The sequence below is a fragment of the Chiloscyllium punctatum genome, chromosome 44 (genome assembly GCF_047496795.1).
Source record: "Chiloscyllium punctatum isolate Juve2018m chromosome 44, sChiPun1.3, whole genome shotgun sequence".
NCBI lineage: Eukaryota > Metazoa > Chordata > Chondrichthyes > Orectolobiformes > Hemiscylliidae > Chiloscyllium > Chiloscyllium punctatum.
This window is the reverse complement of record NC_092782.1, coordinates 18042456-18070455: the sequence shown is the minus strand read 5'-3', so window position 1 is coordinate 18070455 and position 28000 is coordinate 18042456. Positions and strand designations below refer to the sequence as shown.

The 28000-nt window shown below is 46.2% G+C and overlaps 1 protein-coding gene across 1 annotated transcript; it reads right to left on the bottom strand.

The window, feature by feature from the left end:
* Positions 1-1641: 1641 nt before the first annotated feature.
* metap2a (methionyl aminopeptidase 2a) lies at positions 1642-27995 on the bottom strand. Its single transcript, XM_072562382.1, has 11 exons — positions 27818-27995; positions 20868-20975; positions 20706-20771; positions 18435-18537; positions 15836-15997; positions 13927-14108; positions 13739-13833; positions 10485-10581; positions 7199-7302; positions 6190-6305; positions 1642-2422 (listed from the first exon to the last, which is right to left on the bottom strand). The coding sequence occupies exons 1-11, from the start codon at positions 27963-27965 to the stop codon at positions 2170-2172; spliced, it is 1434 nt and encodes a 477-aa protein (XP_072418483.1). The 5' UTR covers positions 27966-27995; the 3' UTR covers positions 1642-2169.
* Between the last annotated feature and the right edge of the window lie 5 nt (positions 27996-28000).

Sequence of the window (28000 nt, the reverse complement as noted above, 5' to 3'; positions counted from 1 at the left end):
TTCCTCTTTTTGCTGGTCCATTTGGAAGTGAGTCATAATGTGGCTTTGAATCCAGATACTCCAAATTGCTAAAATCAAATACTGGATTATATTTTGAAAAGCTTTTTAAACTAATTTCTCAGCTAGTGTCTAACTCTTAAGGATACAGTAACAATAATTAACTGTCATTAAATGGCTCATTATAGACTGTAATGTCATGCCATCCCACATATCACTCCTGTTGACTTTATTATAGTAAGGGTTGGTTTTGACATTTGAAATATTATCAACTTGCCTAACCTTGTGCTGTGCAAAGTCCCTGGATTGCTCATAATTGGATCATGGTAGAATAATAACTTTCTCATCCAGCCTCAGCTGCTGGTTGAAAGTATTCCTTAATAGTCAGTTCTAAATTATTTTCTAAAATTGTTTGAGGCTAAATTTTTATCTATTTTCTTAATTATTACATTCTGTTGACCATGTCTCTGGAATTTGTACAGTGAGAATACTCTATATATTTTTTACTGGACTTCAAGCAAAATACAGGGATTTTCTTTTGCGACCTTTGAGATGAGGGAATTGTTCTAAAACCTTAAACAATAGTAGTAAAAATACTTAATAGTTGTGCCAAAAAAATTAGGGCACCAAACAAATAAAGCAGAAAATGGAAGATTGACTGTCTCAATCAAGGATTTTCATTTTTGTGCTGCTTTTTCAAATATACAGCTAATATCCCAGTTGAACTTCTTGCATGTACAGTTTGTGCATTAATGAACAAGTTGAACTATGTCACATAGCTCATTTTTTAAGAGTAGAAAAATCTGCTTTCAAACCTGATTTGTTAATTGACAAACTTGTTGCTAGTTGTAAAGTGTTGGTTGTCATAAATTAATTCTATGCAAAATTGTTACCTCAACTTCTAGATATTTTACCTCAATAAAATGATCTGAAAACAAAAGACAGCTATGAGCATTGTTCGGTGTTTTAAATTTATAAGAGTGGGAGATGCAGGTAGAAGTGCAGCACCCAGTAAAATGCATGTGGTAATTTGTCATTTCTGACTAGTGAGCTACAACCCCATATTCACCAGGCAGTGAATTGTTAATTTTTCAATTAAATGGCTCTGGCTAAAAAATGTTTCATGCTTGCCTAGCCAGTAACACCCACATCCCATGCATGAATTTTTTTAAAAAGAAAGTCTCCACAAACAGCAGTGACACAATAACAGGAGTGGCAATAGCTACAATGGTGACTAGTACACATATACCCTCAATAACATTCCAAAGGGAGAAATGGAACTTTGAATCTCTTCTCCATAAAGCAACTGACACTCTAGCACTTCCTCAGTAATGTATATAGTATTTAGTTTTAAAAAATTGACCATTTGAGCATACTATTCTCAACAAATTAAAGTTGAAAGCAGTGAAATCAAGAAATACTTAGCAAAACCCAAGAGGAATTTACAAATCTCAATCTGGTAGTCCAGACAGGGAGCAAGTCAATGTGGAGGCCCTGAATAGAACTTGAGATTCAAATTTCCATGTAAACAGTTCATAAATAAAACCAAAACTGCAGTGGGATATCATGCAGGTGTTTCCATTTCTTCCTTCTACATCGTGACACATTCAAGGACAAGTAGAACCAGTAACATCACAACAGAAATTAACTTTTATTTTTATTAAATTGTTTGCCGGGGTATTTAGAAGACAGTCAAGAATGAAGGTATTTGCATAAGTTATATTCAATACCACTTTCTATATAAAAAGCCTCTGCAAAATACTGGAGAAAGTTGAACTCAGGTGCATTTACTCTTTCTTACAACAAAGCAGCACCCCATGCTCCTGAACATATCAGTACCCGATTAGACTTCCTGCATTAATCCAGCAGCAGACAATCTGTGGGCAGATATTCCAACCCACTTGGAGATGCCAGTATTCAGTTATGTTTTATATTAATCCATCAGTGGGAAAGTGCAAGGAACAAGTCCTGTCAACATAAAAAAAGTTCCTAGACATCAGAAACCTTTTATTAAAAATTTTTGGAGTAGATGGAAATACAGGCTCATCCTCCTCATTGTTACCCTCTAAAACATGGCAAACCTAAACCTGGTCCATCATAAAACAAACTGGTAGAACGATGCAGATGGAACCATTCACACAGTGCTGGTCAGCACAGCAAAGATGGAGGTGCTCAGTAATCGTCCCCACGGCTCACAACTTCTTTACACGTCGGGCGAAGCAGAATAGTGTGCTCAAACTGTGCCGTATATGAGCCTTTGATATCACACAATGGAGGGTATGGATCCACTATACCCAGATCACAGAGATTCTTCAAGGCCATGAGGTATTTGCTCTCCCCCAAACGGTCTAGCCACCGGCGGCAGAAAGCAAGAGTCCCAAAGTTCTCATTGATAACATTCAGGAGGTGTTTTGCTCGTGGAAGTCTAAAATACAGCACAATGAACAGCATTAAATGATCAGCTAATTAAACCTATTCCTCAACAGTTAAAAATTAAGTGCGAGATACATCTGAGGCTCAATATCATCAGCCTAGATAGCATTTATTCAGCAGTAAAATGATTTTTCAGTCAAGCTGAACTATCCATTCTCTAAGTTGATCTCTGGTGTGGGGTTTCAGAGGAAACACATCAGATGAATTTTAAAAATTCTTAACTGCTTTCTACTTAAATGATGACAGGTAGAGTTTATTCTTTGGATGCAATCAGTAATTGGTTGCAATCTGCACCAGTTGAGGTGTTTTCCTTTCCCACCCGACTCACTGCAGAGTTTCTGGCAAACCTATTCCATCATTGACGTAGTATATGCCAAATCAGAGCACGTTTTAGAATGCACTCAAACGTTTACTTCAACACAACTTCCTTAATATATTATAGAATCAAACTGGCAGTTTGATTAATAACAGCTTAAAATTCACAGAAGCCAAAAAACAAATTGCTGGAAAAGCTCAACAGACCTGGCAGCACCTGTGCAGAGAAAGAGTTAACGCTTCCGGTCTGGTGAGCCTTCCTCAGGAATGCTGAGCTTTTCCAACAATTTGTTTTTCTTTCTGATTTACAGCATCCACAGTTCTTTCAGTTTTTAAAACAAAAAGTTCACACTGTTACAATGCACAAAGGCCATTTGACCCATTGTATCTTGTACCACAATAAAAGTGATCACATCCACAGTAACCAGATTTTTAACAGTGAAAATGACAACTATTTGTCAGTTATAATGGTGTACTCTAGCTATAGTGGAGTAAAAATTCAAAACCTGTCCATTTGTATCCTTGCGCCAAAATGTTTAATATTTAGAGCTTTCTGGGAGATTTGTTGAATAAACTGTTGAATAAAGGGAACTATGGAGCTATGAGGGAGGAGCTGGCCAAAGTTCAATGGTGCAATACCTTAGCAGGGATGATAGTGGAGGAACAATGGCAGATATTTCTGTGTATAATGCAGAACCTGCAGGATCAGTTCATGCAGGAAGGAAGATCGATCCTAGGAGGAGGCATGGGTGGCCATGGCTGACGAGGGAAGTTAAGAAACATATAAAGTTAAAAGAGAAGAAGTATAACATAGCAAAGATAAGTGGGAAAACGGAGGACTGGGAAGCTTTTCAAGAATAACAGAGGATTACTAAGAAGGAAATACGCAGAGAAAAAATGAGGTACGAAGGTAAACTGGCCAAAAATATAAAGGAGGATAGTAAAAGCTTTTTTAGGTATGTGAAAGGCAAAAAAATGGTTAAGACTAAAATTGGGCCCTTGAAGACAGAAACAGGGGATATATTATGGGGAACAAAGAAATGGCAGAAGAATTGAATTGGTACTTCAGATCTGTGTTCACTGGGGAAGACACAAGCAATCTTCCTGAGGTAACAGTGGCTGAAGGACCTGAACTTAAGGGAATTTATATTTGCCAGGAATTGGTGTTGGGCCTGATGGTCTACATCCCAGAGTACTGAAGGAGGTGGCTCGAGAAATCGTGGATGCGTTGGTGATTATTTTCCAGAGTTCGATAGATTCAGGATCAGTTCCTGCGGATTGGAGGGTGGCTAATGTTGCACCACTTTTTAAGAAAGGTGGGAGAGAGAAAGCAGGAAATTATAGACCAGTCAGTCTGACCTCAGTGGTGGGAAAGATGCTGGAGTCTATTATAAAGGATGAAATTACGACATCTGGATAGTGGTAACAGGATAGGTCAGAGTCAGCATGGATTTATGAAGGGGAAATCATGCTTGACTAATCGGGAATGTTTTGAGGATGTAACTCTGAAGATGGACGAGGGAGATCCAGTAGATGTAGTGTACCTGGACTTCCAGAAAGCTTTTGATAAAGTCCCACATAGGTGGTTAGTCAGCAAACCTAGGGCGTATGGTATTGGGGGCAAAGTACTAACTTGGATTGAAAGTTGGTTGGCTGATAGGAAACAAAGAGTAGTGATAAACGGCTCCATTTTGGAATGGCAGGCAGTGACTAGTCGGGTACCGCAGGGATCAGTGCTGGGACCGCAGCAGTTTATAGTATATCTTAATGATATAGAAGATGGTATTAGTAATAACATTAGCAAATTTGCTGATGATACTAAGCTGGGTGGCAGGGTGAAATGTGATGAGGATGTTAGGAGATTACAGGGTGACCTGAACAGGTTAGGTGAGTGGTCAGATGCAGTTGAATGTGGATAAATGTATGGTTATTCACTTTGGTGGAAAGAACAGGAAGGCAGATTACTACCTAAATGGAATCAATTTAGGTAAAGGGGCAGTACAGAGAGATCTGGGTGTTCTTGTACATCAGTCAATGAAGGTAAGAATGCAGTTACAGCAGGTAGTGAAGGCGGCTAATAATAGCATGCTGGCCTTCATAACAAGAGGGATTGAGTATAGAAGCAAAGAGGTTCTGCTGCAGCTGTACAGGGCCCTGGTGAGACCACACCTGCAGTACTGTGTGCAGTTCTGGTCTCCAAATTTGAGGAAAGACATGCTGGCTATTGAGAGTGTGCAGCGTAGGTTCACAATTCCTGGAATGGTGGGACTACCTTACACTGAAAGACTGGAGCAACCTGGGCTTGTATACCCTTGAGTTTAGAAGACTGAGAGGGGATCTGATTGAGACATAAGATTATTAAAGGATTGGACACTCAGGAGGCAGGAAACATGTTTCCGCTGATGGGTGTGCACCGAACCAGAGGACACAGCTTAAAGTTACAGGGTAGACCATTTAGGACAGAGATGAGGAGAAACTTCTTCACCCAGAGAGTGGTGGTTGTGTTGAATGGTCTGCCCCAGAGGGCAGTGGAAGCCCAGTCTCTGGATTCATTTAAGAAAGAGTTGGATAGAGCTCTCAAGGATTGTGGAATCAAGGGTTATGGAGATAAGGCAGGAACAGGATAATGATTAAGGATGATCAGCCATGATCATATTGAATGGTGGTGCAGGCTCGAAGGGCAGAATGGCCTACTCCTGCACCTATTGTCTATTTGCATAGAGGTACATTTAGTGGAACAATGGTTGTGATTGGAGACATTGCCATACTTTAAATTTTTAAAAAACAAAGGGAACACAAATTCTGCTGAATGTAATTTGTGCACAAATCCTTGCACTGGTTTGCCAAGTTTGCATTACTGAGCAGAAGCTCCAGATCTTGATGTTTAAAAAGGGCCTTTAGTTTTTACTCAAATGGAATTATGACTCCATTTAGCCTCAGGCGACTAACTGTGTGGAGTTTGCACATTCTCCCTGTGTCTGCGTGGGTTTCCTCCGGGTGCTCCGGTTTCCTCCCACAGTCCAAAAATGTGCAGGTCAGGTGAATTGGCCATGCTAAATTGCCCATAGTGTTAGGTAAGGGGTAAAGGTAGGGGTATGGGTGGGTTGCGCTTCGGTGGGGCGGTGTGGACTTGTTGGGCCGAAGGGACTGTTTCCACACTGTAAGTAATCTAATCTAAAAAAAAATTTAAGACATTTATAGTGTGCCCTATAAACAGGAACATTAAGAGTTTAATATTAAAACACAAGCCATTTATCAGACATCAATTTTGGCACAATGCAATCATATTTAGTCTAAGAATAATAAAATAGTTACACTTGCTAAATGAAAGGAACACCTGAGTGGGCTGATATTACCAAGAATCTTAAAACACCCCACACATCTCTATTTGGCATCAAGGGACAAATCCTACTCATCATCCATACAGAGTATTTACAGACCTACCTTATCGGGACATGGCCAACATCAAAATTCTTCATATAGTGGGAACAGTCCATATCATCATGAACAACTCCTTTCCCTGTGCTGCCAAAAGTCTCTATTGCGTACACTTCTCCTTCCTAAACAGGAAACATAGAAACAATGGCTGAACCTTTAAACTTCAACTCCCCCTACTCCCACCATGATGAACCAAAGCACGAGACATTAGACCTGGTGAGGAAGCAATCCATGACCGTAAGACGAGACTACAAAAGCAGGTGGCTTTTTCTTCAGAATGCCTGAATCTTTCCTGTTTGGTTAGTAGTCATTCCTAACTGCAATTTGTGCGAAACTATTTGGAAGTCATGTTCACAAGAGGCTTTTTGGTCCATTAAATCCCAATCCTCCCAGTTAGCTTCCAACTGCATTTGAACTCCTCACACCCACTCGCTATTTCTTTCCAACATCCCTCTTTGTTGATTACTGAACATTATCACTGACGTGAGAAGCTCCCAATAACTGCTCTAAATATACTCAGTAACATCTTAATCTCCATTGGCTACAGAGTCTTTTATATCCTATACTAAAACCTGACCACTACTTTGTCAGTGGTCAAACAAGATGCTGAGTGGTTGTGGCAGACCCTATCTAAATGCAATCTTTGTTTTAACCTCTAGGTGTCCCCTCAAACTTAGATCTTTCAGTTTATTTCATTTACACCTCAGGGACACTTTCCTCACCTGGCACAACCCCTTTGCAAAATTGCAGCTTTTTGTTGGATCAGGGTATCAATGGAGCAAATTAGCGACAATCTTATAATGTCACAATGCAGACTAAACAGCCTCCATTTGCTCCTATGAAGTAACTTTAAGGGAAGAAAGGGCAAAGCTAACCATTTTTCTCACCTATACAAGCAATTCTGAAGGAGACTAGAAAAAGAACCGATGAACTATATACAGAATTGAAAGGCAGTAATTGTAATTGCCTCTGTGGTGTGCCAAAAGTTTGAAGAACAGAATTTAATGTCCTTTACCTCCATTCTGGTGGCTTCTCCACCTTTGACAATTGGAACAGTTTTCCCTGCATGTATCCTGTACTGCCCAATGGAATGACCATTCAAGTTACGAATTGGTTTTACTGTGAAGGTACAAAATCAAACTTTAGGGAATACACACATTCTTGACAAGAGATAACATTTTTAATGCACCTTTAATATAATAAAGCATCCAGGACACTTAGGAGTACAATAAAGTGTGACCCTGGACTGATAGGGGTCACTGAGGCATGATTTAGGAGTGCTTTAAAGGTGAGGAGAGGCAAAGAGGTGAAGTAAGTATATTCAGGAACTAGGGAGGCATAACAGGCCAGAGTTACAAAAGCACAGAGGAGTTGGAGATTAAAGAGATGTGGGGTGGGAAGGTTACAAATGGAAATAAAAATGAGACTAGGTATCACAGAATTTATCAGTACAGAAGGAGACCATTTGGCACACTGTCCCTGCACCAGCTAGGCCCATTCTCCAGCCCTGTCTTTACAGCTCTCAAGATAGGTCAGCATGTACAGGGCTGAAAGGAGTACAGGATTTGTTAAGAGTCAGGACAGGGGCAGCAAGCCTCAAGTTTATGACAGGCAGAATGTGTAAGACCAGCCACAAGTGTAGTCATCAAGGCACAACTAGGGCTTCAACTGAATTGAGATGAGAAAGGGGTGCAGTTGAGTGATGTTTAAAGTGGAAGCAGATGGCCTTGTCTGTGCGTGAAGTCAGAAGCTCACTGAGGTCAAATTTAGATTAATTACTTACAGTGTGGAAACAGGCCCTTCAGCCAAACAAGTCCACACCGACCCTCCGAAGAGCAACCCACCCAGACCCATTCCCCTACATTTACCCCTTCACCTAACACTACAGGCAACATTCACCTAACCTGCACATTTTTTTGGACTGTGGGAGGAAACCGGAGCACCCGGAGGAAACCAATGCAGACATAGGGAGAATGTGCAAACTCCACACAGACAGTTGCCTGAGGCGGGAATTGAACCCAGGTCTCTGGCGCTGTGAGGCAGCAGTGCTAACCACTGAGCCACTGTGCCGCCCGTGTTACCAAAAGTTACAGAAAAACAAGCTTAATCTCAGATTGTTGCCAAGAGGAGGGATGGAGTCTGCAGAATTGCAGAGTCAGAGATCTACAGCAACTCGTCCACACTGACCTGATATCTGAAATAAATCAAGTCCATTTGCCAGCACTTGGCCTATATCTCTCTAAAGCCTTCCCATCCATATACCCATCTGGATGCCTTTAAAATATTATAATTATACCAGCCTCCACCACTTCCTCTGGCAATGCATTCCACATACTCGCCACCCTCTGAAAAAAAGTTGCTCCTTAGATCTCTCAAATAGTTCCCCTCTCACCATAAGCCTATGCCCTCTAACTCTGGATTCCCCCACCCCAGGGAAAAGACCTTGTCTATTTACCCTCTCCATGCCCCTCATGACTTTAGAAACTTTTATAAGGTCACCCCTCAGCCTCCGACACTCCAGGGAAAACAGCCACGGCCTATTCAAACTCTCCCTATAGCTCAAATCCTCCAACCCTGGCAACACCCTTGTAAGTTTTTTCTGAACCCTTTTGAGTTTCACAACATTCTTCCTAGAGCAGGGAGACCAGAATTGTACACAATATTCCAAAAGTGGCTGAATCAATGCCACAACGTGACCTCCCAACTCCTATACTCAGTGCACTGACCAATAAAGGCAAATGTACCAAATGCCTTCTTTACCACCCTGTCTACGTGCAACTCCACTTGCAAGGAACTATGAACCTGCACTCCAGATCTCTGCTCAGCAACACTCCCCAGGAGCTTGCCATTAAGTGTTTAAGTCCTGCCCTGATTTGCCTTTCCAAAATGCAGCACCTCATTTATCTAAATTAAACTCTATCTGCCACTCTGCTGCCCATTAGCCATCTGATCAAGATCCCATTGTACTCTGAGGGAACCTTATTCACTGTCCACTACATCTCCAATTTTGGTGTCAGCTGCAAACGGACTAACCCTTCCTCTTATGTCCACGTCCAACACATTTATATAAATGACGAAAAGTAGTGGACCATCACTGATCCTTGTGGCACTGATCACAGGCCTCCAATCTGAAAAACAACCCTCCCACCACCATCTATCTTTCAGCCAGTTCTGTATCCAAATGATTAGTTTTCCCTGTGTTCCATGAGATCTAACGTTGCTAACCAGTCTCCCATGGGGAATCTTGTCGAACACTTTACTGAAGTCCATATAGATAACATCCACCACTCCACCCTCATCAATCCTCTTTGCTACTTCTTCAAAAAAACTCAATCAAGTTTGTGAGACATTATTTCCCACACACAAAACCATGTTGACTATCCCTTGCCTTTCCAAATACAGGTACCTGTCCCCCAGGATTCCCTCCAACAACTTGCCCACCACCGTCAGGCTCACCGGTCTATACTTCCATGGTTTTGCCTTACACCTTTCTTAAATTGTGGTACCAGGTTAGCCAACCTCCAGTCTTCTGGCACTTCATCTGTGGCTATCGATGATACAAATATCTCAGCAAGAGGCCCAGCAATCACTTCCCCAGCTTCCCACAGAGTTCTAGGGTACACTTGATCATGTCTCAGGGATAGATCCACTTTCACAGATCTTAGGACGTCCAGCACCATCACCTCTGTAATATGGACATTTTTCAAGATGTCGCTATTTATTTCCCCACATTCTCCTCCAAGTTAAATACTGATCCAAAATACTTATTTAGTATCTGCTCAATCTCCTGTGGTTCCACACACAGACTGCCTTACTGATCTTTGAGGGGCCCCAATCTCTCCCTAGTTACCCTTTTGTCCTTAATGTGTTTATAAAATCCCTTTGGATTCTCCTTAACCCTATTTGCCAAAGCTATCTCATGTCACCTTTTTGCCCTCCTGATCTCCCTCAAATATACTCCTACTGCCTTTATACTCTAAGGATTCATTTGATCTCTGCTGTCTAACATGAAACAAAGTTGGAGCAGTGTTGTATATACCAATATATCAATAAAGCCTCAGCCATAGCAAAACAATAGAACTCTGAAAGTAATGAGCGATCTATTCAAAATACACATGAATATTTGAGGTCAGTGAGGACTCGACAGGTTTAAGATGGAGGTTCTTAACTGCACAGATCACAGGTTCGAGCTGAGGTGACAACAGGAATGCAACAAATGGCCTCAATGCAGCTGGCCCGGCACTGAAGAAAGGATAACAACAACTCCAATGTAACTCAGAGTTAGCATGTCCAGTTGATACCTTGATATGTTTTGCCATCAATTTCAACTTCATAGGATTCCATGACTTCCTGAATGGATTCACCAATGTCACAAAGGCGAACATCAATTCCTGCATTCTAAAACAAAGAATTTTTCCAGATTTGAGTGACAGGTGAGAACATAGAACATAGAACAATACAGCACAGAACAGGCCCTTCGGCCCACGATGTTGTGCCGAACTTCTATCCTAGATTAAGCACCCATCCATGTACCTATCCAAATGCCGCTTAAAGGTCGCCAATGAATCTGACTCTACCACTCCCACGGGCAGCGCATTCCATGCCCCCACCACTCTCTGGGTAAAGAACCCACCCCTGACATCTCCCCTATACGTTCCACCCTTCACCTTAAATTTATGTCCCCTTGTAACACTCTGTTGTACCCGGGGGAAAAGTTTCTGACTGTCTACTCTATCTATTCCTCTGATCATCTTATAAACCTCTATCAAGTCACCCCTCATCCTTCGCCGTTCCAACGAGAAAAGGCCGAGAACTCTCAACCTATCCTCGTACGACCTACTCTCCATTCCAGGCAACATCCTGGTAAATCTTCTCTGCACCCTCTCCAAAGCTTCCACATCTTTCCTAAAGTGAGGCGACCAGAACTGCACACAGTACTCCAAATGTGGCCTAACCAAAGTCCTGTACAGCTGCAACATCACCTCACGACTCTTGAATTCAATCCCTCTGCTAATGAACGATAATACTCCATAGGCCTTCTTACAAACTCTATCCACCTGAGTGGCAACCTTCAAAGATCTATGTACATAGACCCCAAGATCCCTCTGTTCCTCCACCTGACCAAGAACCCTACCATTAACCCTGTATTCCGCATTCTTATTTGTTCTTCCAAAATGGACAACCTCACACTTGGCAGGGTTGAACTCCATCTGCCACTCCTCAGCCCAGCTCTGCATCATATCTAAGTCCCTCTGCAGCTGACAACAGCCCTCCTCACTGTCCACAACTCCACCTATCTTTGTATCATCTGCAAATTTACTGACCCACCCTTCGACTCCCTCATCTAAGTCATTAATAAAAATTACAAACAGCAGAGGACCCAGAACTGATCCCTGTGGAACTCCACTTGTAACTGGACTCCATGCTGAATATTTACCATCTACCACCACACTCTGACTTCAACCGGTTAGCCAGTTTTCTATCCAATTGGCCAAATTTCCCTCTATCCCATGCCTCCTGACTTTCCGCATAAGCCTACCATGGGGAACCTTATCAAATGCCTTACTAAAATCCATGTACACTACATCCACTGCTCTACCCTCATCCACATGCTTGGTCACCTCCTCGAAGAATTCAATAAGACTTGTAAGGCAAGACCTACCCTTCACAAATCCGTGCTGGCTGTCCCTAATCAAGCAGTGTCTTTCCAGATACTCGTAAATCCTATCCCTCAGTACCCTTTCCATTACTTTGCCTACCACAGAAGTAAGACTAACTGGCCTGTAATTCCCGGGGTTATCCCTATTCCCTTTTTTGAACAGGGGCACAACATTCGCTACTCTCCAGTCCCCTGGTACCACCCCAGTTGCCAGTGAAGACGAGAAGATCATTGCCAACGGTACTGCAATTTCCTCTCTTGCTTCCCACATAATCCTAGGATATATCCCGTCAGGCCCGGGGGACTTGTCTATCCTCAAGTTGTTCAAAATGTCCAACACATCTTCCTTCTTAACAGGTATCTCTTCTAGCTTATCAGTCCGTTTCACGCTCTCCTCTTCAACAATACGGTCCCTCTCGTTCGTAAATACTGAAGAGAAGTACTTGTTCAAGACCTCTCCTATCTCTTCCGACTCAATACACAGTCTCCCACCACTGTCCTTGATCGGACCTACCCTCGTTCTCATCATTCTCAGGTTTCTCACATACGCATAGAATGCCTTGGGGTTATCCTTGATCCTATCCGCCAGGGATTTTTCATGCCCTCTCTTAGCTCTCCTAATCCCTTTCTTCAGAACATATTCTTTCAAATACCCTTCGGATACAGAGCCATCACAAAGGGTCATTGGGTAGGGGATTGGTTACGGAAGCTCACAGGAATCTGCCATGGTCCAGCTTTCTCGACCACTACCTCCTCTTAATCCAATTGTGGTCTTAACCACAGCCTTTCAGACGATGACCAATAGGGATGCTCTGTACACGGGTATATTTCTAATCCTAGGTCTATAACACCAGGATATTTATCTGCCTTACTTGCACTAAAAAGGTTGAATGTTAAATACCATTTTCAGTTTTTCTTCTCACCAAATCCACTTGCAAGACATTTGGTACACGGTAACAATGCCGTAGGCAAGGTTGTTGCTCAAGTACAGGACAGACAGTCGGAAATGAGAGGAGTTAGCCAATCTCACAAACATGTTTGTGTTGTATTGTGGTACTGTGCTGGACCAAATTACATCTTCCAACTGTGCTGCACTCCCTCACTACTGGACTGCAGTGCCAGCTTAGGCCATGGGAGCAACTGCTGAGAATAAGACTCTAACTCATTTCCTACTCATGAACTTGGATGGGTGTCAGATATCACAGCAACTGGCGAAGTTATCAACTGGATTAGGTTAACACACCAGATTTGTGGAACTTGATTTAACATGGACAATCTAAACTTCTGCTCAAATCTGAATTACTCCTTTAGATTTGAATTTTCAATACAGGTACCTACATGACTGAAGCCTGAAAACCTATTCAGATTAAAAATACTCCTGCAGTGGCTTATTATGTATTATATTGAATTTTGATTTTATATAAACATTGCTATGAACTGCATTACAATACACGTCCATATCTTCATAACTGAACAGGATAACAGGAAGGTCCCAGCTACATGCTGGTCTCAGATGAGGCAACAGAAACATCATGTCGGTTGTGGAGTTGATGTGTTAAAAATACATTCATTAATCATAAATACAATGCTGTTAATCACCCAGGAGGGAATACAGCAGCAAATGTATCAGTTGCTCACCATTCATCCAATTCTAAAGAGTGCAGGCAATATATTAAAACTAAAGGGCTCAGGTTAGGCTGTTGTGGCACAGTGAGAGAGTCTTTACCTCTCAGCTGGAAGTCCCAGGTTCCAATTCCACCTGAACGTGCAATGACATTGCTGAACAATTTTATTAGAAAGTATCTATCGGGTTCAGGTCCAAAGCGTTAACCAAGCTGCCACCTGCTTTCAACTCAGGTTCCAAGCATGGACAATGTTATTATATTTCCAGCTTACCTTTATACCAGTATTAGTAGCATCTCTAACAGCTTCTATCAGCTTGTCATACTTAGGGTTAAATGCAACTGTGAAAGCACAGTCAATGATATGGCCTGCGGAAGAGAACAGTCAAATTAGGTGTCAACTTAAAATGAAATCTCATAAGACTTAAAACATTTCAGAAATAAAACAAAATGTGGCCCAACCATTGACGTGTGTTCCAAAGTCAATTTTGCAGACATCATCGTACTGCAGCACGGTGGGGTCTCCAGCATTTGGTGTGTAGTGAGCTGCACAGTTGTTCAGGGAGCAGCCAGTCGGAAAAGCCAAGCCAGCACTCAGTCCGTTCTCTTTGATCAGCTTACGGGAGCAATCTTCCAGCTTTTCACTGCAAAATCAAAGCTGCATTTTAGTTTTTTCCCCCTCAGGGAGGTATAATGTCATCTCCACAACAACCATACACCAGGTGATCTGCACTGACTGATTCCTCTGTGTCAGACAGTAAATTAGGTCCAATTGTAAAAGGTCTACCATGAGTATCGAGAATAAAGGTTTGGCCTGAAACAGCAACAGAAATTGTTGGAAAAACTTAGCAGGTCTGGCAGCATCTGGGGAGAGAAAGCAGAGTTAACATTTTGGAACCAGTCACCCTTCTTGCTAGGAGTCAGGCTAGAGGACGATAGCAGCTCTCCTTCTCTAAAGGACATGCATGAACCCAATGCATTTTTTAAAATTAACAGTAATGCAGCATTCACTGTTATATATATTAACTTTTCGTTAATAGAAACAAAAACAAGGTGATCATTCAGCCTTTTGAGCCAGCTCCGCCTTTCAATATGATCACGGCTAATCATTAAATCCTGTACCTTGTTCCCGCTTTCTCCCCAAACCCTTTAATCCCTTTAGAACTAAGAATGAAATCCAACCCCTTCCTGAAAACATTCTGTCTTTTGGCCTTAACCACTTTCTGTGGCAAAGAATTCCAGACTCCTCTTTGTCTGGGTGAAGAAATTTCTTATTTCAACCATAAGCAGTCTACCCCTTTCTTTGAACTATGACCTCTGATTCTGGACTCTTCAGGAAATCTTTCCTACATCAGAATTTATTTACAACTGAATTTAAATGTCCTAGCTGCCATGCTGGATTTTGAATTCAAGTCTCATGCAGATCTCTATACTGATAGTTCAGTAACGTACCTACTGTACTCATAACCCATTCAATGCTGCATGTCATCGAGGTTAAAAACCAAGCAATATGATGCTTGCAGGCTGCCAGTTACAAGGGAGGAGAGAAATCCAGTGACAACATTAACAGTATTCCTAGAAAAAACATTCATGTCAATATAGCTCCTTAGAAAAGCCCCCAAATATATGCTGTCAATAATCCTATGCGTTATTTAAAGAAAAATCATCAGGTACAGTCAGAAAGAGTAGCCACATTTCAACCACTGTTTCACAATGATCCAGGAGGAGAAAGTGAGGACTGCAGATGCTGGAGATCAGAGTTGAAAATATGTTGCTGGAAAAGTACAGCAGGTCAGGCAGCATCCAAGGAGCAGGAGAATCAATGTTTCGGGCATAAGCCCTTCAGGAATGAGGAAAGTGTGTCCAGCAGGCTAAGATAAAAGGTAGTGAGGAGGGACTTGGGGGAGGGGTGTTGGAAATGCGATAGGTGGAAGGAGGTCAAGGTGAGGGTGATAGGCCGGAGTGGGGTGGGGACGGAGAGGTCAGGGGTAGAAAGCATCAGTAAAGTGGAGTAATAAGCTTTAGAGACCTTCTCCATCGTGGATGCCTCAGCAGTCAGTTAATGTCTGGGCAGCAGATCAGATGCTCAGTCATCTCACTCTGAATGAGAAAATCAAGGGAGCTAACAGTTTGTTTTAAATGTACTTCTTATGGTGTCTCTTTAAAGGACAGGTTTCCTTCCATGAAAGGTATTCCTGAATGAGTTGAGTTTGCATCGCATCCTTCACACCCATTTGAGTATCATAAGAAAATTAGAGTTCAAGTTCTCAAACCACTTTTGTGGAGCTTAGTTATGTGTTTTCTGGATCACAAGTCTGGCAACAGCCACCGTACCTAATGTTTTCCATTAATGACAGGAGCGTTCACTTACCAAATCTCAATCATGGTCATGCCGGGCTTGAGCCAGCTCCTGACGTATTTGCGCACCTGTCTGTGCGCTTCAGCTGCTTGTCTGAAATCGCTCCAGATCTCTTCACTAGCCTGGTTTAATACCTTCTTCTCTTCACTAGTCATGCGCCAAGCAGAAGTACGACTAAATACAAGAAATGGTGAGGGAGAATTGAATAAAGGTTACTGATCTCAAAACAACGGGCCAATTATGAGCAAAGACAACATATTAAACGTGCAACTACCCTTTATTAAAAACTCAATCATTTCGACACTCTCCCGTTGTTTGCATCTCTTGTAACTGACACTCAGTTTGGTCTCATTGCATTGACTGGCACAACAATCACAATGCCTAAAGAAAAGATGTTACTGCCAGGCTCCACCAAATCATCCTGAACAGGGGTCAACTGCATGATATAACAAAAATTTAAAAAGGGACCTATTCTTTAAAGCTACAACCCATATTTCCGATAATGAATTAAGCAGCTCATAGGAACCAGTTTAAATGTGCAACCATTAATACCGCCAGATAGGTATTAAAAAAAAATTAATCACTCAAAACTTATTGGAATAAATTTCTTGAAAAATATAACCAGTTAGGTTGAAAACTCAATTTTGATTTGTACAGGTTTCCTGGAGAATTATTATAATAGAGTCAAATGCATTAAATCAGTTTTAAAGAAATGATACAGAAATTTCTGTTTCAAAATTAATCTTACAGGTTCAAATATGGTTTTCTTTATTTATCTGGGCAGTGGGATCACTGGCTAGATCAATATTTATAGTTTGACCCTATTTATCCTTGGTAAGCTAGTGGTGAGCTGCCTTCTTGAACCACTCAGTTCATTTGCGTGGACACACCCATAGTCCTGTTTAGAAGGGAGTTCCAGGATTTTGATCCAATGAGTGTGGGAAGACTGTTATAGTTCCATATCCATAAGATATAGGAACAGAAATTAGGCCATTCAGCCCATCAAGTCTGCTCCACCATTCAATCATGACAGGCAGGAGGCTGGAAGAACACAGCAAGCCAGGCAGCATTAGGAGGTGGAGAAGTCGACCTCTTCTCCTGAAGGGTTACATCTGAAACATGGACTTCTCCACCTTCTGATGCTGCCTGGCTTGCTGCATTCTTCCAGCCTCCTGCTTATCTGTTTTGGATTCCAGCATCTGCTGTTTGTGTCTCTCTCCCACCATTCAATCATGGCTGATAGGTTTCTCAACCCCATTTTCCCCAAGTTCTTCCTGTAACCTTTGATCCACTTGGCAATAAAGATGATGTGGGGCTTGGAACATTTGCTGCCCTTGTAATTCTGGGGCTGTAGAGATCAAGTGTTTGAAAGCCTTGGTGATTACATCTTGTAGATGGTACACCCTGCCACTGTGCACTGGTGATGAACTGGGGAAGTGGTGCATAAGGTGTCAATTAAGCTTTGATGGCATAATATTCTCTTACCCCAGTGGCCTTCTTATATGGAAAACATCGCACCCTCATCAGTCAGATGTCAAAGGATGAGAAAGGGAAGCATTGCATAGCGAGGGCAGGCATAATGAAGTCGGCAATCATTCAAGAAAGAATAGTGAAATTTAAACTGTGTCTATATTTGATCTGGAACTACTCAACACCAGTTCCTTTGACAGGCAACTATTCCAAACAGTCACATGTATTTGATGGTGCCACTCATAAATGATCCTCTTGTCATTTATTCAACAAATGGCAGGACATTAGGAAGCTCAGAGGAACCATGGGATGTTTGTCCACAGATCCTTGATGGTGGCATGGTGGGTTAATGGGGTAGTTAGGAAGACATACAGAATGCTTGCCAAGAGCAGGAAGGCTATTTGAAGCTGTACAGGACTTTGAATAGCCCAGAGCTGGAGTATTCTGTGCAATTCTGGTCACATCATCATAGGAAGGACTGGAGATTCACCAGGATGTTTCCTGGGATGGAGCAGTTTAGATATGAAGAGAGGCTGGTTAAGCTCAGGTTGTTTTCTTGGGAGCAGAGAAGGTTGAGGGAGGATAGAGGTGTATATGATTATGAGGGACATGGACAGGAAACAGCTGTTCCCCTTAGGGTCAATAACAAGGGGGCACATTTATAAAGTGACAGGCAGATGGTTTAGAGGGGATTGGAGGAAAAACCATTTGACCCAGAGGGTGGAGGAAGACTGGAATGCACCAACTGAGGGCGTTGTTGAAGCAGGTAATCTCAACACTTAAAAAGTACTTGGATAAGCCTAGTGTGGGAAAGTGGGACTCGTGTGGGTAGCAGTATATTTTTGGTAGTACAGACCCAATGGGCTGAAGGGTCTCTTCTATATTGTATAATCTTATTGAAGCCTTGAATAACACATTCTGAGTACGAGAGACCCGGATCCAATTGCCTTTTGCTTGCACTTTCTAGTGAAGACCAGCCACCTTCAGCTAGCAATAAACACTAACAAAACACATGGAAAAAACGAAACAGACCAGAAGACATTTTCCGACATATAACAAATCTAAATTAAAACCAAGAGATGTAAAGTACTTAATTTGTAAATATAATAAAAGCACATTATTGCTTGGACGAAGAACTTACCCATCTTGTAAAGGCGGATATTCACATTCTTGCCCTTTAAGAAAGGCCCCAGTAGGGAACAACTCACAAATCGGAATGGAAGGAGGATCTGTTTGAACCTTTGCTGCTCATAGATAAAAGCATCTTAAGATATAGATTAACAGTGTTATAAAACAACAAGTTGCATTAAACTCCGTCCCATAACAGAGGATCAGGCAGCTATCCAGCCCTCCAAGCTGTCATTTAACTTAATCATGTTTGGTTTGTTCTTTAACTCTACAATCCACAAACCTTAACTTGCTGTTTAAGAAAAGCTTAAAATTGGGAGCCCATTGAAATGGTCAAACTCGAGTTTTTGCAGCTTTTTTTGACTGTTCTAGTGCACTTTGAGCAGAAAGGTGTTTCCTGCTCAAACGTTAAAGATATTTCCCTTTGTTCCGGACTCTTGCACCAAAGGAAATATTTCCTGTATCTGCTTTGAACAATTCCTTTAATCATATTTAATACTTTGAAGTTAGATTACCCTTCAGTGTCCTACTACTCCAGAGTCTATAAACAGGCTAGCAGCCCAAGTATCATTTTGGCAAATCTGAACTGTAATCTATCCAGTATCTGTCTACTGGCTACAAACAATTTCAATTCTGGATCTCTCAGCTTCTCCACAACCCTGACCTTCTGACTATTTCCAGGATGCTCTCATTTCTCTTTCACAGTTCAGAACGGGTGAGCTCTCACTTCCCCACACTGAAAACCACCTACCAGAGTCTGACCCTCTTTACAATGCTGCTCCCATTTACACTGCGTACTCTAGCCCCATCTCAGCATCGGCAAGTTGTTGAACATCTGGCTCTCCGTTGCTTCATCTACCCCACTAACAAACAACAAAATGCTGTGCCCCAGTATTATATTTAAGAAGAGAGATTGACCCGTTATTTCCAGTAGAAGGAAAAGAGTAATCAGACAAAACACAAAGCAAACCTCATGAATGGCCAATTTGGACTTCAAAATAAATTCTTGTTGATTAGCATCATTGCCATAGACAAGCATACTGCAGTGGACATAGTTTACCTTGATTTTCAAAAGGTCTTTTGATAAGATGTCTTATGAGACAATTGCATGTCAGAGCATGCAAAGTTAGGAACAAATAGAATGGATTGCTAGACAGAAAACAAGCAGCAGGAATAAAGGGCAGCATACAGAAAGATAGAAGGTAGATGTAGGGCTGACAAGGATCAGTACTGTTCACGATTTATATTAATGATGCAGACTTTGGAGTGAACAAAAACAATTTCTAACATTGTAAATGACAAAATAGGAGTTGGGAAAAAGCCAATTCTGAGGAGGACTGCAATAAATTACAGGGTGCAATTAACAAGTGTGCAAAATAGTCACTATTGGCAAGCTAATTTCATAGAACTGCAATCAGAGAATTGTTGTCACAAAACCACATGGTTGTACAGTGGAGGAGAAACTTGCAGCATCCCACTGAAGCATTCCTCTAAAGTAAGTAACGAGTGTGTGACAATACAAACATTTCAAGGTACTGCACACAATAACTACATTTTATAAGGAATATTGAACAGGAGAGAGAAATAAAGTTGCATGTTTCTTCAAAATAAAGAATCTAAATGAGGTCAATAAGTGAAAGGATCTGGGAGTACAAATACACAAATCCCCTATAATAAGGACTAAGGTCAGTTAGTAAAAGCAAACCTTGCACTATGGTTTAATTTGAGAGGAAAGGAATTACAAAGTGAGGTTACTCATATTTTGGTCATCATTTGGAGGAGTGCACAGTTATGGATTTAAAAAAAAAGGAGGCTGAGGAAAGTATGAAAAAAAATTTACAAAGATGACAACAGAAATGCAAGATTTCTTTTTCCCAGCAGGAAAGGATGAACAGGCTGGGGTTTGCTTTTGAAAACAAAGGATTGTGAAGAGTTTTGCTCTGTGTAGACAGAACTAAACTAAGTACCAACCATAAGGTGTGATGAAGAAAACAAACAAGGTGATCAGAAAAAAAATCTATACCTTAAATGCGATGGGACTGTGGAATAATCCACTGCCACAGGGAGTAGCTGAGACAAATAGTACAGATCTATTTAAGGAGCTCACAAGGAGAAAGGAATAGGAGGTTATATTAATAGAATTTGATGAGGAAAGACCATTGGAGACTTAAGTAGAGAATAAATACCAGCAGGGATTGTTTGAACAGTGTGGCCCACTTCTGTGCTGAGTAGTTCCTGAACTGCTGCAACACTTTGTTCAACAAAGTATTCAAAACCCACTCACGTCCTTTCTTCTTTTTCTTTTTCTTCTTCTTTTTGCCTGTGGAGTTTTCACCTTCACCATCTCCTTCTGTTGGTGACACAGATTTTAAATTAACAAGTGTCTTTAACTTTAACGTAACTAAAGCACGCAACACAAGTTCCTTTTCTTCAGCGTCTGACTTGCCTTCTTCCCCATCTTCATCTTTTTCCTTGTCCTCAAGGACTTGCTTTTCCAGCTGTTTTGTGACATCATCAGTTCCTGCAGATTCCTTTTCACATTCATTCTGCACTCCTTTAGAGAACAAGTTTTAAATGTTACAGACTACAGCAGCTGGAAGGACGGAAGACATCTGATGCCTGCTACCAACACCAATCACAAGCACATTCCACTTATTGCTGCACATTGATACATCGCAGCCAGTGAGCAAAAGGTCATATATAACTGCTCACCATATGAAATGAATACAAAGGAAATCAAGTTATAATTCACTTTTCCCTATTCACAGTAAAAATGGGCAAGACTTCAAGGTGCCGTTGTTTAAGAAAGGTAGTAAGGACAAACTATAGACCAATGAGCCTGACATCGGTGGTGGGCAAGTTGTTGGAAGGAATTCTGAGGGACAGGATTTACATGTATTCGATTAGATTACGTTCTCTACAGTATGGAAACAGGCCCTTTGGCCCAACCAGTCCACACCGACCCTCTGAAGAATAACCCACCCAGACCCATTTCCCTCTGACTAATGCACCTAACACTATGGGCAATTTAGCATGGCCAATTCACCTGACATGCACATCTTTGGACTGTGGTAGGAAACCGGAGCACCCAGAGGAAACCCACGCAGACACGGGGAGAACATGAAAACTCCACACAGACGCCTAAGGGTGGAATCAAAACTGTGAGGCAGCAGTGCTAACCACTGAGCCCACATCTGGAAAGGCAAGGACTGATTAGGGATAGTCCAAATGGCTTTATGCGTGGGAAATCATGTCTCACAAACTTGATTGGGTTTTTTGAGGAAGTTACAAAGAGGATTGTTGAGGGCAGAGTGGTAGATGTGATCTATATGGACTTCAGTAAGGCATTCAACAAGGTTCCCCATAGGAGACTGGTGAACAAGGTTAGATCTCATGGAATACAGGGAGAACTCACCATTTGGGTATAGAACTGGCTCAAAGGTAGAAGACAGAGGGTGGTGATAGAGGGTTGTTTTTCAGACTGGAGGCCTGTGACCAGTGGAGTGCCACAAGGATCGGTGCTGGGTCCTCTACTTTTCATGGATGTCAGCATAAGAGGTACAATTGTAAGTTTGCAGATGACACCAAAATTGGAGGTGCAGTGGATAGTGAAGAAGACTACCTCAGAGTACAACGGGATCTTGATCAGATGGGCTAGAGGGTAACCATAACTCAACACAACCCTCCAGAAGAAGCCTCCCCAATGCACTGTACAACCTCAACATGAATTCCCAATTTCTACACTCAAAGGTCTCAGCATTGCAGGCAAGCGTGCTAAATGTCTTCTTAACCACCCCATCTACATGTGACGTAAACTTCAAAGAATTATGTCAAGAACTTTAAGTGTGTAAATAAGGGGTAACTTGATGGGATACCAGCCTCTGTGGAGTTATTTCAGTGGCAGAGAGTAAAGCACGTTCCTGAAGAAATTCGCTTGCAACAGTTATCATTGAGTAAATACCCAACCCCTCGCATAGAGGATTCATACGCAAAGTTGGCAGGAGGCTGTCTTTCATGAAACTGGATGTGAGCCATGTGTACCTGCAATTATGTTTAGATGAGGATTTCCAGAAGTGTGCTACAATTAATACCTGTAAGGATTTGTACAAATATACAAGACAGCTATTTGGGTATCATCAGCCTGTGCAATTTGCCAGCCATTTAACTAGGTGACATGTTAATAACAAGAAAGTCTCATAAGGAGAACTTGGATATAGTCCTTAGACTTTTCTCCTAGGTGGATGTATGCCGTAGAAGGGAAAAATATGTATTCCAGGCACCCCAAGTGACCATTTGGGCTACAGAGTCAACAAGACACAGGCTGGAAGATAAAATAAGGGCGATCAAAGGTGTCCCAACTCCCACGTCTGTAGTGGAGCTTCGGTCTTTCTGGTGAATTATTACGGAAAATTCATACACAATCTAGCTTCCATCCTGGCACCTTTGCATCAACTCTTAAAAAAAGAGTCAGCTTCGGAAATGGTCGTGCAGCCAAGCCATAGCTTTCAGGGAAGTGAAGAAACAGCTATCATCCTGTAAGGTGTTGACACACTATGACCCCAAATGAAATCTGGTGTTGACATGCAATGCCTCTCCATACCACATCAGGTTAGTATTAGCTCATAGGTAGTTCAGTGGAGAGGAATGCACAATAGCATATGCATCCAGAACTTTTATGCTCTGTGTTATTCAATAAGCTCAGGTAGACAAAGAAGGATTGTGGGCATATTTGGAGTCAAGGCTTCCACCAATACCTTTACGAATGTAAATTTGTAATAATAACAGGCTAAAAACTCCTGTTAGGTCTATTGGAAGGGGACTAGGAATTGCACCTATATTGGAAGGGGACTAATATACTGGAAATTTGCTAGAGCTGCTCGGGAGGATTTAAACTAGTAAGGTGGGGGCGGGGGGAGGTGTGGGACTCAGGGAGCTACTGAGGAAAGAGATCAATCTGAGGCTGGGACAGTTGAGAACAGAAGCGAGTCAAGCGGTCAGGGCAGGCAGGGTCAAGGTAGGACTAATAAATTAAACTGCATTTATTTCAATGCAAGGGGCCTAACGGGGAAGGCAGATGAACTCAGGACATGATTAGGAACATGGGACTGGGATATCATAGCAATTACAGAAACATGGATCAGGGATGAGCAGGACTAGCAGCTTAATGGTCCAGGAGACAAATGCTACAGGAAGGATAGAAAGGGAGGCAAGAGAGGAGAGGAGTAGCATTTTTGATAAGGGATAGCATTACAGCTGTGCTGAGTCAGGATATTCCCGGAAATACATCCAGGGAAGTTATTTGGGTGGAACTGAGAAATAAGAAAGGGATAATAACCTTATTGAGATTGTATTATAGACCCCCTAATAGTCAGAGGGAAATTGAGAAACAAACTTGTAAGGAGATCTCAGCTATCTGTAAGAATAATAAGGTGGTTATGGCAGGAGATTTTAACTTTCCAAACATAGACTGGGATTGTCATAGTGTCAAGGGTTTAGACGGAGAGGAATTTGTTAAGTGTGTACAAGACAATTTTCTGACTCAGTATGTGGATGTACCTACTAGAGAAGGTGCAAAACTTGACGTACTCTGGGGAAATAAGGCAGGGCAGGTGACTGAGGTGTCAGTGGGGGAGCACTTTGGGGCCAGCGACCATAATTCTATTAGATTTAAAATAATGATGGAAAAGGATAGACCAGATCTAAAAGGTGAAGCTCTAAATTGGAGAAAGACCAATTTTGATGGTATTAGGCAAGAACTTTCGAAAGCTGATTGGGGGCAGAGGTTAGCACGTAAAGGGACGGTTGGAAATGGGAGGGGGGAGGGGAAGGGAGGGGGGAGAGTGGAGGGGGGAGGGGAAGGGAGGGGGGAGAGTGGAGGGGGGAGGGGAAGGGAGGGGGGAGAGTGGTGGGGGGAGGGGGGAGGGGAGGAGAGTTGGGGGGGAGGAAGAGTGGGGGGGGGGGGGAAGAGTGGGGGGGGGGGAAAGAGTGGGGGGGGGGGAAGAGTGGGGGGGGGGGGAAGAGTGGGGGGGGGGGGGAAGAGGGGGGGGGGGGAAGAGGGGGGGGGGGAAGAGTGGGGGGGGGGAAGAGTGGGGGGGGGGGAAGAGTGGGGGGGGGGGAGAAGAGTGGGGGGGGGGAAGAGTGGGGGGGGGGGGAAGAGTGGGGGGGGGGGAAGAGTGGGGGGGGAAGAGTGGGGGGGGGGGGAAGAGTGGGGGGGGGGGAAGAGTGGGGGGGGGGGGAAGAGTGGGGGGGGGGGAAGAGTGGGGGGGGGGGGGAAGAGTGGGGGGGGGGGGAAGAGTGGGGGGGGGGGAAGAGTGGGGGGGGGGGGAAGAGTGGGGGGGGGGGGGAAGAGTGGGGGGGGGGGAAGAGTGGGGGGGGGGGAAGAGTGGGGGGGGGGGGAAGAGTGGGGGGGGGGGGGAAGAGTGGGGGGGGGGGGAAGAGTGGGGGGGGGGGGGGAAGAGTGGGGGGGGGGGGAAGAGTGGGGGGGGGGGGAAGAGTGGGGGGGGGGGAAGAGTGGGGGGGGGGGGAAGAGTGGGGGGGGGAAGAGTGGGGGGGGGGGGAAGAGTGGGGGGGGGGAGGACGGGGGTGGGGGTGGGGGAGGACGGGGGTGGGGGTGGGGGAGGACGGGGGTGGGGGTGGGGGAGGACGGGGGTGGGGGTGGGGGAGGACGGGGGTGGGGGTGGGGGAGGACGGGGGTGGGGGAGGACGGGGGTGGGGGTGGGGGAGGACGGGGGTGGGGGTGGGGGAGGACGGGGGTGGGGGTGGGGGAGGACGGGGGTGGGGGTGGGGGAGGACGGGGGTGGGGGTGGGGGAGGACGGGGGTGGGGGTGGGGGAGGACGGGGGTGGGGGTGGGGGAGGACGGGGTTGGGGGGGGGGGAAGGATGGAGATGGGGGTGGGGTTGGGGGGTGGGAGTGGAAGTATGGAGATGGGTGTGGGGGTGGAAGGATCGGGATGGAGATGGGGGTGGAATGATGGGGAAGGATGGAGATGGGGGGGGGGGGGAAGGATGGAGATGGGGGAGAGGGAGGGGGGTGGGGGAGAGGGAGGGGGGTGGGGGAGAGGGAGGGGGGTGGGGGAGAGGCAGGGGGGTGGGGGAGAGGGAGGGGGGTGGGGGAGAGGGAGGGGGGTGGGGGAGAGGGAGGGGGGTGGGGGAGAGGGAGGGGGGTGGGGGAGAGGGAGGGGGGTGGGGGAGAGGGGGGTGAAGGATGGGGGTGGGTGGGTTGGGGGATGGGGGTGGGTGGGTTGGGGGATGGGGGCGGATGGGGGGGGGTTGGCGGATGGGGGCGGGTGGGTTGGGGGATGGGGCGGGTGGGGGGGGTTGGGGGATGGGGGCGGTTGGGGGCGGGTTGGGGGGGGGTTGGGAGTTGGGGATGGGGGCGGGTGGGGGGGATGGGGGCGGGTGGGGGGGGGTTGGAGGATGGGGGCGGGTGGGGGGGGGGAGGTGGGTGTGGGCGGGTGGTGGGGAGGTGGGTGTGGGCGGGTGGGGGGGAGGTGGGTGTGGGCGGGTGGGGGGGAGGTGGGTGTGGGCAGGTGGAGGGAGGTTGGGGTGGGTGGGTGGGAAGAGGTGGGGGTGGGGATGGGGAGATGAGGGTGGGGGTGGGAAGATGGGGGTGGGGGTGGGGGGTGTGGATGTGGGGGTGGGGGGGTGGATGTGGGGGTGGGGGGGGTAGATGTGGGGGTGGGGGGGTAGATGTGGGGGTGGGGGGGTGGATGTGGGTGGGGGGGTGGGGGCATGTGGATGTGGGTGGGGGGGTGGGGGGAGGCGGGGGGGGTGGGGGGAGGCGGGAGGGGGGGTGGATGTGGATGTGGGTGGGGGGGTGGGGGGTGGTGGTGTGGATGTGGGTGGGGGGGGAGGGGGGGTGGATGTGGATGTGGGTGGGGGGTGGGGGGGGTGGGGGTGTGAGATGTGGGTGGGGGGGTGGGGAGAGGGGGGTGGGGGTGTGGATATGGGGGTAGGGGGGTGGATGTGGGGGTAGGGGGGTGGATGTGGGGGTGGGGGGGTGGATGTGGGGGTGGGGGGGTGGATGTGGGGGTGGGGGGGTGGATGTGGGGGTGGGGGGGTGGATGTGGGGGTAGGGGGGTGGATGTGGGGGTAGGGGGGTGGATGTGGGGGTAGGGGGGTGGATGTGGGGGTAGGGGGGTGGATGTGGGGGTAGGGGGGTGGATGTGGGGGTAGGGGGGTGGATGTGGGGGTAGGGGGGTGGATGTGGGGGTAGGGGGGTGGATGTGGGGGTGGGGGGGTGGATGTGGGGGTGGGGGGGTGGATGTGGGGGTGGGGGGGTGGATGTGGGGGTGGGGGGGTGGATGTGGGGGTGGGGGGGTGGATGTGGGGGTGGGTGGGGGGGTGGATGTGGGGGTGGATGTGGGGGTGGGGGGGTGGATGTGGGGGTGGATGTGGGGGTGGGGGGGTGGATGTGGGGGTGGGGGTGGGGGTGGATGTGGGTGGGGGGGTGGGGGCATGTGGATGTGGGTGGGGGGGTGGGGGGTGGATGTGGGTGGGGGGGGTGGATGTGGATGTGGGTGGGGGGGTGGGGGGTGGGGGTGTGGATGTGGATGTGGGTGGGGGGGTGGGGGGGAGGGGTGTGGGGGTGTGGATGTGGGTGGGGGGGTGTGGATGTGGGTGGGTGGGTGTGGATGTGGGTGGGGGGGTGGGGGGGAGGGGTGTGGGGGTGTGGATGTGGGTGGGGGGGTGTGGATGTGGGTGGGGGGGTGGGGGGGAGGGGTGTGGGGGTGTGGATGTGGGTGGGGGGGTGTGGATGTGGGTGGGTGGGTGGGGGGGTGTGGATGTGGGTGGGTGGGTGGGGGGGTGGGGGTGTGAGATGTGGGTGGGGGGGTGGGGGTGTGGATGTGGGTGGGGGGGTGTGGATGTGGGTGGGGGGGTGTGGATGTGGGTGGGGGGGTGGGGGGGTGGGTGGGGGGGTGGGTGGGGGGGTGGGGGGGTGGGTGGGGGGGTGGGGGGGTGGGGGGGTGGGGGGGTGGGTGGGGGGGTGGGGGGGTGGGTGGGGGGGTGGGGGGGTGGGGGTGTGAGATGTGGGTGGGGGGGTGTGGATGTGGGTGGGGGGGTGTGGATGTGGGTGGGGGGGTGTGGATGTGGGTGGGGGGGTGTGGATGTGGGTGGGGGGGTGTGGATGTGGGTGGGGGGGTGGGGGGGTGGGGGGGTGTGGATGTGGGTGGGGGGGTGGGGGGGTGGGGGTGTGAGATGTGGGTGGGGGGGTGTGGATGTGGGTGATAAGAGACAGTGTGTGTGTGTGAGGGAGACTGTGCTGCGGGCGGGCGGTCTGCCTGGTCCCGGGGATGTTTCTGCGCCGCCCGGGGGGGGCTCCTCATGAGGAGACTCCGGGAGGTTCTGGGAATTCACTCTGGGCCCAGTCTCTCCCCCGCGTCCGCCTCTCCTTACCGCTCTTGCCCTTCTTCTTCTTCTTCTTTTTCTTCTTGGTGCTCTCCTCGGTCACCTCATCGTGGGGGACACCGTTGAGCAAGTGCGGGCTGTCGGCCGCTCCCTCACCCCCGCCTCCGGCCTCCAGCAGCACTGCCTGCTCCGCCATCTTGGCTCGAGCACCCGGTGCGCATGCGCGGTGCC